The sequence below is a fragment of the Trachinotus anak genome, unplaced genomic scaffold, assembly GCF_046630095.1.
Source record: "Trachinotus anak isolate AG129_WGS33_773 ecotype Australia unplaced genomic scaffold, CSIRO_AGI_Tana_v1 ptg000007l, whole genome shotgun sequence".
In the NCBI taxonomy this organism is placed as follows: domain Eukaryota; kingdom Metazoa; phylum Chordata; class Actinopteri; order Carangiformes; family Carangidae; genus Trachinotus; species Trachinotus anak.
Genome location: NW_027273858.1, coordinates 15,938,352 through 15,953,240, shown reverse-complemented (window position 1 = coordinate 15,953,240; position 14,889 = coordinate 15,938,352). Strand labels below are relative to the sequence as shown.

The window sequence follows — 14,889 nt, the reverse complement described above, 5'->3', positions numbered from 1 at the left end:
GCCCCGCCTTCATGGGATCCCTCCTGTGACGTCGGGAAAGGTAAAACTTTTTTTTTTTTTTTCTCTCTCTCTCCAGCTCAACGTGATCGAGGGTCAACAATCATTTACTCAAGCTGTGTCGAGGCCACTGCGGCGGCTGATGTAGGCTGCCATCGGAGCCGAGGCTCAGTCCGTTCAGAACCACAGACGTGGACGTTTCTCAGGCTGGAGCGGGACGCGGAGCGGCACAGAGGAGCGCTCTCACCGGCCATGGCACAGAAGGCAACTTCAGGCTGGTTTGGACTTTTTCTCTCCTCATCGACCATAGCCATTCTTCTTGTGGGGAGTCCGGGCAGCGGTGAGTTGTTTATTTTTTTTTTGGGGGGGGGGTTTTTTTTTTTTTTTTTTTTTTTTCTAACTTCATGTGGAATCCAAGGCTCAACTCGATAAAGCACAGCAGGGACCAACTGGACTCTGGAGCCTATTTAAATAGCCTGATATGTTTACGTGGGCTGGAAAGCTCAAAGGGTTTCTTCATAGCTTAAAAGAGAGAGCTGAACATATCCTCCAAGATAAGTCCTGAATTTGTCTCATAGCTCTAAATGTGTATCCGACAGTAGGCCTAACTTCTTTTTAACGATAGTAATAAAATGTGGCATTCGTGACAGCAGTAGTCTAGTGACAGTAAAAAAAAAACAGGTCACAAATGGGCTACTGAACCGCAGTTTAAAACATCAGTGGAAAGACAGCCTTTGTTTTTTTTTTATTTTGCACCATTTACGGACCTCTTTAGACCTCGGACCTCTTTAGGAACATATTTTAGTTTACAAAGTTAAGTCTAAATGTTCTTTTTTTTAATCATTAAAACTGATAGCCTAAGTGCTGAAACATTCAGTTAATTTATTGATTAGTCCATCACAGAAAAAGAATCCCCAACTGTTTCCATAATGAATTAGTCGTTAAAGTTTTTTTTAAGCATAATACAGAATTTCTTTAAAAAAAACATAAACAGAAATGACCTGGATCCAGATTCTTAAATGTGAGGATTTGCTTCTTTTCTCTGATTTGTATCACTACACTGCAAATAATAACGAAAATAGATTAAATTTGATGGCCTTTTTCAATACAATGATTGATTAACTGATAAATGAAAATAGTGATTAGTTTTAGCTCTGAATCTTACACATACTCATGATCCTTGAAAACATGGTTTTGTGAATGTTTAGATGTGAACACATGTTTAGTCACTTTGGATATAAAGTCTTTGATTCTCATGTATTTATTATATTTTATATTATCTAGTTATTCTTTATAAAGCAGAACCCCTGTTTTTCACTCAGTGTGCTGGTGTCAGTATAACATATCCTAACATCTCCCTTTATAAACAGCCTCAGAGCCTCTTGTGGTACCGGGCCGTGTTCAGAGGGTTTATCTGACTCCAGATCAGCTCAGAAAGCTGCACTTCAAGCCCACCATTGGCTCCATCCACCTATCAGAGGGCCATGAGGCTAAGTTCAACTGCTCAATCGACATCCCCGATGCCAGGGAGGAGCCCACCATCGTCTGGGTGAAGAACGGCCAGGACGTGGCAGCGAACGTTCAGGTGTTGATCAACGAGCTCCAGACCGTCACAGACGGGGTCACCACTCTCCTCTCCACGGTCAGGTGTGTAAAACATGACGGCGATATGATGTGAGAGGGTGTGAATCCGACAGGCTGAATCCACTGAATGTGTCCTCGTGTTCTGTATTACAGCATAAGCTATGTGCAGAGAGCAGATGCTGGGGAGTATCGCTGCAGACTGAGCATCAGCACCACGACAGTAGAGTCTCAGCCAATCACTGTCGAGGTGGATGGTGAGTTTTATCATGATACAAGCACTGGGAGCTGCTTCGTCTGCCTATTTTTTTCCTGATACTTTCACACTTCTTTCATCTGTCCGTAGGTCTACCAACATTTATCCACCAACCTGAGGACAGGAACGTGACAAGAGACACGCCTTTCATGCTGTTATGTGAGGCAGTGGGACCTCCGGACCCTGTTCAAATCCGCTGGCTCCGTGATGGATTACATATTAGTGATTATCAATTCTCTCCCAGCAACTACACAGTGTCAGGTGAGACACAAACACACACACACACACACACAGAGGTTATGTATCTCACACTCATTTCCCTAATAACTTGCTATATTCCTTCTCTCTTGTTGCCTGTTCCTCTTGAGTTGGTGAAAGCCTCTAAGGAGAAGTGTAATTTCTCATTGTTCTCCTTACACATCGTTCAACAAATGGTCAGAATGTGACTGTGTATAAGTCTGAATGAAACCCTGAATCAGACAGGAAGAAGCAGATGATGTGCTTCATGGTTTGTCACGGTCATATAAGTTTTACACTTAGTTCCTTTATCATTTCTGAAATGTGTTAGAGGAGCTGAGGAACCATCTGTGGAGACTCTGTATTTGTGGGTTGTTGTTTTTTTTTTTTTTGAGTAAGGAGAAACTTCTTTACTAGAAGAACTTCTGGCTTGTAAAAGAAGTGTTCTGGAAACAACTGAGTGCTGTAGCGGATTAACCAATTACCTGCTTTCACTTTAGTTGACTTCCTCACTGATTAAATGAGGAAACATTCGTCATCAAAGATTAAGGGACGTTTTGTTCTTGCACGCAGGTGGTCTTACTCAGCTTGCATCACTTTGTCCATGGTTCCTATTCTGCCCCGTCTCTGCTGCCTCAGCATCTGTGCCTCCCTTACTGCAATGAGATTTACCACCACGCTCAGTGTTGCTGGGGCCTCCTGCTCCTCTGCTGAATGGTTAACAGCGGTCATTCATGCATGGACAGTGGTTTTTGTAACACTGCTCTGCTTGCTGTATACTGAAGACAACGTAATATGGTTGACATTGCGGGAAACACATTTAATTCACTTTCTTTCCGACAGTCAGATGAGGAGATCGATACCGCTCTCATTTCTGTACAGCAAATATCTAGCAGCTGGTTAGCTTAAATACAGCAAATAAGCCACTTATCGAAATTTAAAATAGGGCTGCAAATAACAATAATTTATGTTGCTTGTTCCATAAAATATCAGACAATAATTTAAAAAATGCCTGTCACAATTTCCCAAAGCCTTTGTTTTAGCCTTTGTTGGCTCTCAAATATCTTTGGCTTTTGCCGCTCAAAACCTGAAGATATTTAGTTTAATAACACAGACAGGTAGGAAAACTAACAGATATTCACATATTCAAAGCTGGAACCAATGAATTTTAGACATTTATCAATTAATCAGTTATCCATCTGTTGATTGACTAATAGCTCTACATTAAAGTTCTCATCAAACTAACCGTGATTAGTTTTCGTGAATAGTGTATGTAAAAGTAAAGGTTAGTTGTAAGAGGATCAGTTCAGGTTTGAGTTTATTTCCATGTTAGCTGTATCATTAGCTTTTAAGAAACTAGAAGAAACTACAATTGCTGCCAAAATGATTTTCTTTTAAAGTGGACTCTCTCTTTATGGCCTGAACTGCCCTCTTCTTGAAAGCAAACATTTGTTATTAGAAGCATAACTTCTCTGCTCTGAAAGCTCTAACCCTTCATCTCCAGCTCGCCGCAGGCTGAGCTCTCCTGCTGCAGTCAGTGAGTGGTGATAGGGCCTGAAGCTGAGGGGGTTAAAGGTTCAGAGCTGTGCTTTGGTCCAGCATGTGCAAGGGCCGGGGCCTGGCCTGGGGATGGAGGGCTGCACAGGGACTCTGTTCGGGGGTTGACCCCAGAGACAAAGACCGCATTCACAGAACGGCCCACTACCCGGTGGGGAGGGGCTGGACACAGAGGCTGGCAGGCTGCAGGCTAACAGGCCTCTGTGCAGGACCAAATATTGGCACAATAAAACAGTGTAAACCCACTCTGCTGCATACTCACCTCATGCATACCAAGAGTATAGGGCCCCTTTTTCACCAAAGGCTGGACCATGATATTATTAGAGTGCAGTGGTAAATGATTGTTGGTTTTATTTTAGGAACGTCACTGGCATGTATTTATCCTTCACATTGCTTTGGGCAATGCATGATTGTTTATTAAAGAGATGCAGAAGTTCACATGGGTGAATTTAATTTGGGTTATGGAAAACCCTCTTATCTGCACCTCATTATTTACTGTGTCTCAGGACAGCAGCAGAAGATCAGGTTTAATGTGAACAAAAGTTTGGCACGTCACCCCTAAAAAAAAAAATACAAAAGTAACTGTGCAAAGTGAAAAGTCGTAGGTTTAGTTGTAGCAGAAGTTTGTGGCTTTATTTTCTGGCGACATATAAAAATGGAAAAATAACACAGACATCTCAGGCAGCTCAGTAAGCTGGAGGGCTCCCAAACCTGATAATTACAGGCTGCTGGATCTGCACTGCATTTACTGAATCCCTCCATCATTTCTCGTGTTTCCATCTGAGAGGCCAACCCATCTGTTTTTTTTTTTTTTCCTCCATTGTTGTTGTTGCGTTTTGTTTTTAATTTACTTGCCAAACACAGCGAAAGAAGAAATAGTAGTGCTTGACTTTTGTTCACTTCCCTTTTTGAAAAATGATATAACCTCAAAAGAATGTGAGCCGTGAGACTCACACTGGAAACATTCTGTCTCTGACCTTAGGTTGATACTTTACTGGAGGTGTTGGGTGGAGGATCAGTTTATGAAACCACTTCTCTGTTGTCATATTTAACACAGTATTTTGGAAACATTTGTTTTAACAAAATACTGCTGAGTACATGCCAAAACACGTTGCTCTGTCATCCTCCGTGAAGCTCTGTTATCACAGGAATACGGGTTGAACTTATTGATCGTATGTATGGACGGCAGTTGGAGAAGTTTTGTGGACATTGTCATACTTTATCCACCATAAAAACTTGTCACCACAGGAATCCATAGCGCCTGGCATCATTTTAACATGACCATAGCCACAAAAAGGAAACAAAAAACTATATGTAGCAATGTCCCCATCCGACACGGGCTGAGTTTTCAAAAAAAGACAGATTTTAGGAGTTTCACTTTAAGGTGAAGCTCCCAGTGATGTTTGTGACATTTACTAACTTTTTCCTCTTGTTGCTTTGCTCTTTTGGGCAAATGATGTAAGAGTGACCAGTTTCATTTGGGGCATCAGTCAAATCTGGTCAGTTCCCACCATGCCCCAGTCCTTTGTTTGCCATGCAGTTTCAAATGAGGCATGTTGTAATTACGTTTCCACAGCTTGGCAGGAAATGTGCAGATGTGTTTGCACCTTTCTCCCACAACCTAAACATCAGGTTTAATGAGCCATATTGATCCATGTGATCCAAAAATGTATTTTAAATGTTTCTTTTAGATGTGAGCGTGACTTACACAAGTGATTCAATCAGACCTATTTTTAAGTGAGGATTCATCTCTGGGCAAACAAACTGACAGTGGTTAGTATTTGAGTGAAAAGTGAAACGCTCTTTACCCTGGTACTCTGGAGCAGAGGAAGGCAAACTCATGAGGTCGTGATATTCTGCAGAATGTAAACAAAACATCCAAAGTTGGTTCCAGTCATCTCTTACTGGCTGCTCTGTGATTGGCTTTGTGGAAAGGTTTCTGAGATAGAGACACTGGAAAACAGAGCACAAAAGGGACATTATTTAGCAGCTGTCCCAGTCCTATTCTAACTGAGCAGATCTGTGGCTGCTGAAAGACAGGAACTGTGTGTTCAGGGAAAGAGACCAAGCAAAAGGTTTGTTACCACAGTACATCACAGTGGAGAGGCTCAATTTGAGCTTAGTGCATGAGGCGCTGCTGTGTAAACTTTAGAGGTAGTAATAAAGAAGTGAATCATCCCTATATTTGTTTTTGTATTAACGTCAATCTTGCTTCTCCATTGAGGCTGACATAGCACTTTTCCCCCAGATTCACCTCTGACACAGAGAGAAATCAGTTAGTCTGTACAAAATGTCCAACCTTACGGTGGGAATGTGTCTTGCTGAGTTGCTTTTTTTTTTTTCTCTCTCTTCCCAGCATGAAAGTAAAATAACACCTGATGAACAGTTGAGGTTGATTTGCTGAAATATTTAGCGCTTTCACGACCTTGAGAATTGGTTGTTTTGAATTCATACAACACTGCAGTGCTACATTGTGCTCGTCTATGTGTCATTTGTAGGTGTGGACAAGTACACTCAGTTCAGCTGTGAAGCTTACAACTTGAAGGGTGTCGCCACCTCCAGAGAAGCGAATATCAACATTAAAGGTAAAGCTGCGTCCCTGTGGGGACGTTAGACATTCCAGCAGGTTTCCATGCTCTGCAAGCTAAGCTGCATATTATGGAGTTAACAAGGGTTTTTATGCTGTTTTGCAGTGCTTCCCAGTCCTGTGTCTAATGTTACTGTATTGGAAAGTTGGTCCAATAAGTTGATGCTGAGCTGGAACCCTGGTCACGACGGCTTCTCTCCTATCACCAAATGCCACATCAGGGTAAGCCGCACATCTGCACACACAGCGCTGTTGTTTAATGTCCTTAGATTGATCCTCACATGGTCTCTGTTGCCTCTAAGGTGAAAGAGGTGAGTCGGCGGAAGGGGGAGGTGATGACCACCAGGTTCATCAATGTAACAGTGCCGCCTTTCCAGTATGAAGTCCCCGGGCTGCAGGCCATGACATCATACAACATGAGTGTTTCCTGCAGCAATGAGGTGGGAGCCTCTCCTGTCACCTTGTGGATCCAGAGCAACACCACAGAGGGAGGTGTGTGAGAAATGAAGGAATCATGGATCAATTTTGTCGGCAGTTGGTGATGCACCAGCAGATGGAGTGAAATGGCTGAATCAGGGGAAAGTAATCCAGAAGCTAATAAAAACCCATCCCAGCAAATACAGGTTGTGGCGATTTAATTTCAGGAGGTTTAAAAACCATTTTGTGCATTTACCTTTAAGAAGTTCCCTTCTTATCATTGCAGAATCCTGTTTAGGTCTCAGGAAGGACGACTTTCCTGTGCAAAACGTGCTTAATGTAAACCTCTCTACAGTCACAGCTTGTAATTACTGGAATTTACGGAAGTTGCGCAACTACCATCTCTGCTTGTGGCAAGTCCCCTTCAGAAGAAAGTTGTGTCCACTAAACCTCTGTTGTTTTCCTGAGGGGTCACATAGGAAATAGGAGTGGTCTCACTGAGAAAACACAAAGTTCTTACTGGGTGGAACTGCTTTCAATTTCCTTCCTAAAGCCTTCACAGGGAAAAAAAACTTGATATACTGTGCCAGGAAGTGACCACATTCCAAACTGTATTCAAAGAATTCAACGGAGGGACAGTTTTAGTTTCTCTTTTCCATTTTTGTATTTATAGGTCAGCATTTTTATGAAGTATTTTGATATCTCAATCCATCATTTCTTGTCACTTTCTCAGTGCCGTCAGTTTATCCCCGAAACGTCACCGTACAGCTGAACGGGTCGTCGCTGGTGATCAGGTGGAAGCCACCACCAGATGATAAGATAAATGGCATCCTGCGTGGTTATGATGTTATTGTCAGATATGGAGCTCAAGAGAAAAAGGTGAGTTGTCAGTAATTTAGAGGTCCCATATTTTACACTTCCCTAGTGTTTTATTTGAAGTTTTGATATATTTGTGGTTTTAAGTACCAAAAACCATCTAGTATATCTGCCCTCATATGCAGTATGTTATACAGTATATTAAGTAAAATACGCAATTTCTCATATACAGGTATCTTTTTTTGAGAGCGCAGATTTAAAAAAAAAAAAATCTCTAATAACAATTACTAATGCATGACAAATATGAAAGGAATGAGTCTCGTATGTTGGGAATATGTGACCCTCCCTTTGTCCTGCCTACTGAGGCAGAAGGTCAGCTTCCCTTTTATCTGCGAACAGCAGTTTTTCCACTGCGCTCAAGAATCAAGAGGGCAGGGAAAGCCATTAACGAGAAGTACTTTTCTTAGACACACTTTGTAAAGAATAGCACAGTTTTAATAACAGCCCATACTGTTTATATCAACGTCCGGTGCATTACTCCATGATGCTGTTTGTGCGTAGTTGTAGTTCATTAGTGCTCTCTAGTACAATAGAGTGTTTTCTGTCCTTCCTGTGTGTGTCAAAGGAAGTTGATGGTCTTAAAACTGTTATTCAGTGTTTGTCTTCATTCGGCACATGGCCATGAATCATCACAGACTGAATGGGATATGAATACAACGTTATGCATACAATATTCCCAAAAATCCATATGTGTCGTCCAGTCAGACTGTGATGTCATTACATAGAAAAGACTTTGTAACAGTGCTAATGACACACAATGTGCACAAAGGCAATTCCTCAGACTCGCCTCCTCCTAAAAAAAAAAATCCATTAAGTGAAAAAGTCAGTGGTAAAGTAAATGGTAATAAACTAAATAAGATACATTAGGGGAATAAATTAAATAGAGGAATAAATCAGTACTATTAGTCATAATTTTGTGTGTTTCCTGGTAGAAGTCATGGTGCCATCATCTGCTTTTGAATTTGAGGTTCATTCCCAAATTTGTCGAGCATCTGTTGTTGTAAGAACATACAACCACATGTTGCCTTTTGTTTGGTGCCACAAACGTGCCAGACTGTTAATCATGGGTTCAGCATTCCCCGTCAGACTGTCAGCAAATTTGGGAAGCAGAGGAACCCCAGATGCTACTGAGTGGTGTTGTGAAATACATGACTTTGTCTGTCACATGCTCCCTCCCATTGCAGCACATGAGCTTGTCCAGAAACTTAGTCTCCTTCCCTTTTTCATTATATACAGCAATACCCAGAATACAGGTCACTGGGATTTTCCAAAAAGGTTTTATACTGTAAGTGACGACATGAAAATAGCTTTAAGGAACTTTTGAATTTCATTTCTTGTGTGTTAAAATGCATTAAGTGTAAAATGTGTTTTTAAAAGAAATCAAGTCTGACACTGGACGCAATCCACATTTAAATGATCTGTGTTGTTGTGTGTTATTTTCAGACCCACAGTTATACCACCGATGCCATTGTACCTGTGCAGGAATTCAACACAACCTACAGTGTGGAGGTGGCTGCATGCACGCAGGCAGGGAGCGGCATGGTCAGCCCACGAGTCTGGCTGTTTGTGCCGGAGGACAGTAAGCTGCTCTGTTGATTTATCTTTTCATCTCCTCATCTTGGAGCTGTCAACTTTATAAACACGCCAGCGTAGTTCAACCGACTTATTCTACTATAGTTTATTGGACTGTCCCATGAGCAGATACAGTGCCTATTAAACTTTATACAGTAATTTAGCCACACTGCTAGCAGCATGCGGTAAGGATGGCAGTGCGCTTTGTATCTGGTGCTAATTTGCAAATGTTAGCATGCTAACACAAAATATATTAAATGAGCTGTTAGTAAGTTTTGCTATTGCTACATAGCCAGAGTTAGGACCAACAGCTGTTTACTTACCAGTCTCAAAGAAACGTGAGTTCAGCATCAAACTTCATTCCTTTACTCGCCAAGAGCTGTGTCCAGGGGTCGAAAGCAACGCTAATGTTAACTCTTGACTCTATCACATCTTTTCTTCTATGGAAGTTAGCTAATGCTAAGTAGCTAGCCCCAGCTACCATGTTCAGTAGAGAAAACTACATACAGCCCCTTTAATGCAATTACTAAACATTACTACAATGAAATATTTTCTGTTGTAATATAGTTCAGATATGTAATCTTCATTGTTGGATTTCGGATATTCAATTACCTGAATATTGCTTTCCCAAATTTAAATCATGCTTATCATTTCTTCTCTTTGTTACAGAATCAACCGTGCCCCCATCATCCAGCCCTGACACCAGGGCTCCAGACTCTGTCAATGTTGTGCTGGGCGTGGTGTGTGGCTTCTGTCTTCTGCTGATTGTCCTCTGGGCGGGTATCTGTGTACACAACAGGACTTCTGATTCTTGGTTAGGGTATGCTGACTTCAATCTTTCTCCTTCTGTGCAAATACAGTATTGATTTTAAATGCACAATGTGTACGTTTCTGCTACAAGGGGTCTCACAATCTAAACCATAACAAAAGATTTTGGTGACATCGTGAAGTAGCGTGGGATCATGGGAGTTGTTGTCTTCATCCCCATTCTCCTGGTTAGGATGTTAAATGTCTCATGGAAGTATGACTTAAAACAGGTTAAAAGTCAGATTTGACCACAGCCTGAGAGCCACGATGCTGACACAAGTGGAAAGGGTTTATGACGTTATTGACAGGCAACCAAATGAAACGAAACATTACCTTGATTAAGATGACGGATTTCTATAGGTTTGAAAATTGATTGAAAGATTTGGGATGATGAAAGTACACAACTCGACAAAATATATGACGTAGAACTGGTCACATGTAGACATTAGAATGTGGAAAAGTTTAACTTTAATTACCAGTTTTATTGTCTTATCTTTGAAGTTGCTACTACACTTGTGACCCAGTTTTCTGCATGGTTCATCTTTCATTCAGTCTTTACTCTGATTTAAAAGCACAAGAGACTTGATGTTGTTGTTCATTTGGGATTGACACCTGGTGGTGTTGAGTACTCCTTTGGAGAGTGATAATAAACTGCGTTTGCTTCCTCTTAATCACGGTTGTCACCAGTAATAACTGTGCAGCTGGAGAGACCGACAACGACCACATGTTAATTCACTGGAATTCATTATTATGAAGTCTGTGACTCAGTCTTGCCAATCAGGATACGGACAGGAATGTGTCACAGGCAGCTGCTCAGATAGAAAAACAGTATCTGATCCCCTCCAGGAAAGAAACAACTCAGAGGGCTGCCTCATTATGACCACCTCTTCAGTTTGAATGTCAGCCTGTGTGTGTGTGTGATTACAGAGCTATTAAGACTTCAGTGAAAGGATTAGTTCACTGCTCATTGTTGTTTTTTTTGGGGTTTTTTTGTCTGCAGGCGGGTGTGTAGAAGTGGAGAAAAGCAGCAGCCTGTCGTGGAGTACAAACCCCAGAGATCCTACAATCGATCAGCCATAGGAGTCACCCGTACGTTCTTGAATGTTACTGTGGGGTAAATGATATGCATGTTGACATTTGTCTTAAGGCACATTTTTATCATGCACAATAACTTGAGTGGGTCCTGTCTGCAGTTGGGAACCTTGGTGTTAGTGATGAACTCCAGGCCAAACTTCAAGACGTGATGGTCATGAGGAACTTGCTCTCGATAGGGAAGATCCTTGGAGAGGGTGAGGGAACAGATTCAAGTATTATCATATGTAGACTGATACAGATAATAACACATACTGCGCAGAATATGAAGTATTTATGATTTGGTTTAATTCATCAGGGGAATTTGGCTCCGTGGTGGAGGGACATTTAAGACAACCGGATGGAACATCAGAAAAAGTTGCTGTGAAGACAATGAAATGTGAGCTGAAATACATCCTTTGATCATCTCTAAACTATAAGACAAGTAGACTTGCAAATATTTAACTTTCTTCTCTTTCTTCAAACAGTGGAGAGCTTCTCTCAAAGGGAGATTGAGGAGTTCCTGAATGAGGCAGCCTGCATGAAAGATTTCAACCACCCTAATGTCATCAGACTGCTCGGTAGGAGTAATGCATTATTACTGTAGAATCTGTTCTATATCCTCGTCCATTTTCATTTGCACATTCTTACTTTATTTGTGTTTACTGTCATGTCCTCTTTAGGTGTATGCTTGGAAGTGGGCTCAGGACATTTCCCCAAGCCCATGGTCATTCTGCCCTTCATGAAATATGGAGATCTGCATAGCTTCCTGCTGCGCTCACGCCTCGGAGAGAGTCCAATGGCAAGATTTCAGCCAAACACTGAAATACATATGTTATATAATGTATAATTATTGTTATCAGACCAAATAATATTAACTTATAATTGTTTGTTTTTGACACAGTTCTTGCCCACCCAGACACTCCTCAAATTCATGGTTGATATTGCGTTGGGCATGGAGTATCTCAGTGGGCGCAACTTTCTTCATCGTGACCTGGCGGCTCGCAACTGCATGTAGGTTGCAAATCCCAAAAAAATGTTATTACACTTTTATTTACACTTTTAGATGAAGGGCAAAAGCTTATCTGGGACAATTTATGTGATCTTATTTTCCTGTTTTATACAAAGTCAGTGCCTTGTTTGTCTTCCAGGCTGCGCGATGACATGACAGTGTGTGTAGCAGACTTTGGGTTATCTAAGAAGATCTACAGCGGAGATTATTACAGGCAGGGCAGAATAGCCAAAATGCCTGTGAAATGGATTGCAGTGGAGAGTCTGGCAGACAGAGTTTTCACCGTGAAAAGTGATGTGGTAAACACTTTTATTTGCTCCTGTCTGTTCTTTACTGTCTTTGGCCATGATTAGCAAATATGTGAAGCGGACTTCATCGCTTCCAGAAACAATAGTCACTGTGAAACAATGTGCAGTAACTGAAAGAAGAACTTGACTCCTCATCTTCACTCTCCATTTCACTTGTTACTTTCTGTTGTACTTTAATGAATTTCAAGACCTTTTTTTCCGAGATTTACACAGAGGAGTCAGTCAGGATTTACTCAGCACTAATCACTCAACTTTTCTTCGAAGGGTGTGATAAAGATTTTGTTTTCAAAGTCTTGCACGCATCATTTATCAGTGACTCTAAATGGAGCACATTGTAGATTCAAATCCAGTTTTGTGTCAGGTGAAAAAAACACTGAAGCCATCTGTTGTGTTGTTTACAAAACAGAAGGCTTCATGCAGCTGATATGATTATTCTCAGTTCTGTAACATAAAAATGAAAACTGGAAATGAAATCTGAAAGAGAGGCTGAGAAAATTCCCAATTCTCACCGGTTTTAGTACGTTGCTGTTTTAAAAAGTGCTCGTTGTTGTTGTTATTATTATTATTATTATTATTATTATTATTTCAGGTCAGCATATTTAAAGGGTAAGGTTTTTATTTAAGACAGTAATTGCATTTCTAGATAACAATGAAACAGGCAGTTCACTACATGCACTGTAAGTTATTAACATGATGAAATAACATCTGAAGTTCGTGTTCTGTGTCTTGTAGTGGGCATTTGGCATTACCATGTGGGAGATTGCTACACGAGGCATGACGCCCTACCCCGGCATCCCAAACCATGAAATTTACGACTACCTTGTCGAAGGACACAGACTGAAGCAACCCACAGACTGTTTGGATGAGCTGTGAGTGTTGTTTCTTCTGGACACAAACCTTGAATTTGGGTTGAATTTTTTTGGCAGGTAACAGAGTCAAGATGGACTATAAAAGCAGAGCGGAGCCACGTTTGTCTAAACGCAGGAACGGAAGTGATTTTGAAAGAAAAAAAATGGAACTTAATATATTAACAGTTTAAAAAATATAATGCAAGCTTTTCATGAACATTTTTAAAAATATTTGTGGTTAAATTGCAAAAGTCGTTTGCATGTATTGGAGCTGAAGTTCCCCTATACAACCCCCTGGTCTGCAGTGCTCTCTTTTTTCCTTTGTGTTACAGCAATGTACATGATATAGTTGAGGAGCTGGAAGATATGAATATTGAACTTATGATTTATAGTTCATTCTGTTTTTCAGTTCTGCTTCTTGTGGCTTTCATCTAGTCCAACAAAAAACTTCACCTTTTAAAACTGGATGGCTTTGCTCACCACTGCCATCTGCAGTGAAAGGAAAAACCTAATATACAACTTACAAAAGTTGAGATTTAATTGAAATGAATGCTTTCAGTTGTGTTAGCTGTGTCCCAAACAAGGCTCTTGTGATTTATTTTATAAATTAGTTATTTCCTTTATTTCCTTTATTTAGGTATGAGATCATGTACAGCTGCTGGAGAGCCGATCCACTGGACCGACCCTTCTTCCCCCAACTCCGAGAAATGTTGGAAAAGCTCACGGAAAAGCTTCCAGAGTCTTTCAGCAGGGACGATATCATCTATATTAACACCAGCTTTCCTGAAGAGGACCCAGATGGGGAAACACTTCCTGCAGAACCTCCTGTGTTCAGCTCCTCTCCTTCCTGCAGCCAACGGGCAGCAGAAAATTCAGTAGTCACAGCAGACATTCACGGCAGCCTGGAGGATGAGGATGATGAGAGCGATGATCGTTATGTGGTGGTGATCTCCTCTGATCCTTCCCTGAGATCTCCTGCAGCGGACACTCCTCTTTTGTCGAGGGATGCTTTCAGTCAAGCAAACGGAGGCACGGTTACTGATGTGACAGGCATGGATCACAGCTCAAGTGACACTTCTTTCCTGTTGTAACAATTGGTACCCAACCGGTTAAAACCGTAATTAAACTGTCACCTTGATTCATCAGTACTAAACATTTTGCCTCGTTGCACTGGGAGCACCTTGACGTTTCCTGTTTTGTTATATAAGCAGTTTATGCTTTACATGGACAGCCAAGACGTCAGTGTTAGGAGTGTTGTCTGTGTGTGTCAGCATCAAACATGTTCATGCACATGTTCCCATAAGCTTAAGATACACTGAACTGTGAATGTGTTTACTGTATTGAATTCTGTGTCGCATTGTAAATATAGAAATGTACAGAACATTTATAAAGTGATCCTGTTATATACTGTAAAAATAAATGCTTTATTGAATCGTGAGACTTGACAAACTGGGATACATTTTTACCAGTATTTCTTCACATTTCCTCAAGTGTTTATCAAAAGAACTGCATTTAAAAAAAAAATAATTCAAGTATAGGTCTATAAATATAGCCTAGAATCAGACATTTAAGCTACTCAAACTTAAAAAAGCTTATTTCAGCGTTGTTGCATAAATTCTGAAAAACACAGCCCAGCAAAGTATGTTGTGGAGTCAAATGCAGCACAAGTATTATCTGCATATCTGCATAAAATAGAAATATCCAGGTGATTGCCTGCAACTCAAAACTATTAAAAAAATAAAACATTTATTTTTCATGAACGG

The 14,889-nt window shown here is 40.9% G+C and overlaps 1 protein-coding gene across 1 annotated transcript; it reads left to right on the top strand.

The window, feature by feature from the left end:
- Positions 1-73: 73 nt before the first annotated feature.
- mertka (c-mer proto-oncogene tyrosine kinase a) lies at positions 74-14,564 on the top strand. Its single transcript, XM_071480977.1, has 19 exons — positions 74-337; positions 1,368-1,644; positions 1,735-1,835; positions 1,925-2,095; positions 6,127-6,213; positions 6,322-6,437; positions 6,518-6,707; positions 7,366-7,511; positions 8,952-9,087; positions 9,750-9,900; positions 10,888-10,976; positions 11,081-11,176; positions 11,278-11,358; positions 11,447-11,539; positions 11,642-11,760; positions 11,863-11,972; positions 12,110-12,269; positions 13,011-13,147; positions 13,764-14,564. Exons 1-19 carry the CDS (start codon positions 250-252, stop codon positions 14,215-14,217), a joined length of 2,802 nt encoding a protein of 933 aa, XP_071337078.1. The 5' UTR covers positions 74-249; the 3' UTR covers positions 14,218-14,564.
- The last annotated feature ends 325 nt before the right edge of the window (positions 14,565-14,889 follow it).

Coding starts and splice junctions, on each gene's coding strand:
- mertka (XM_071480977.1), top strand. CDS start 250: ATGGCACAGAAGGCAACTTCAGGCTGGTTTGGACTTTTTCTCTCCTCA. Junction 9,901..10,887: donor ACTTCTGATTCTTGGTTAGG/GTATGCTGACTT, acceptor TTTTGTCTGCAG/GCGGGTGTGTAGAAGTGGAG. Junction 11,359..11,446: donor TGCTGTGAAGACAATGAAAT/GTGAGCTGAAAT, acceptor TTCTTCAAACAG/TGGAGAGCTTCTCTCAAAGG.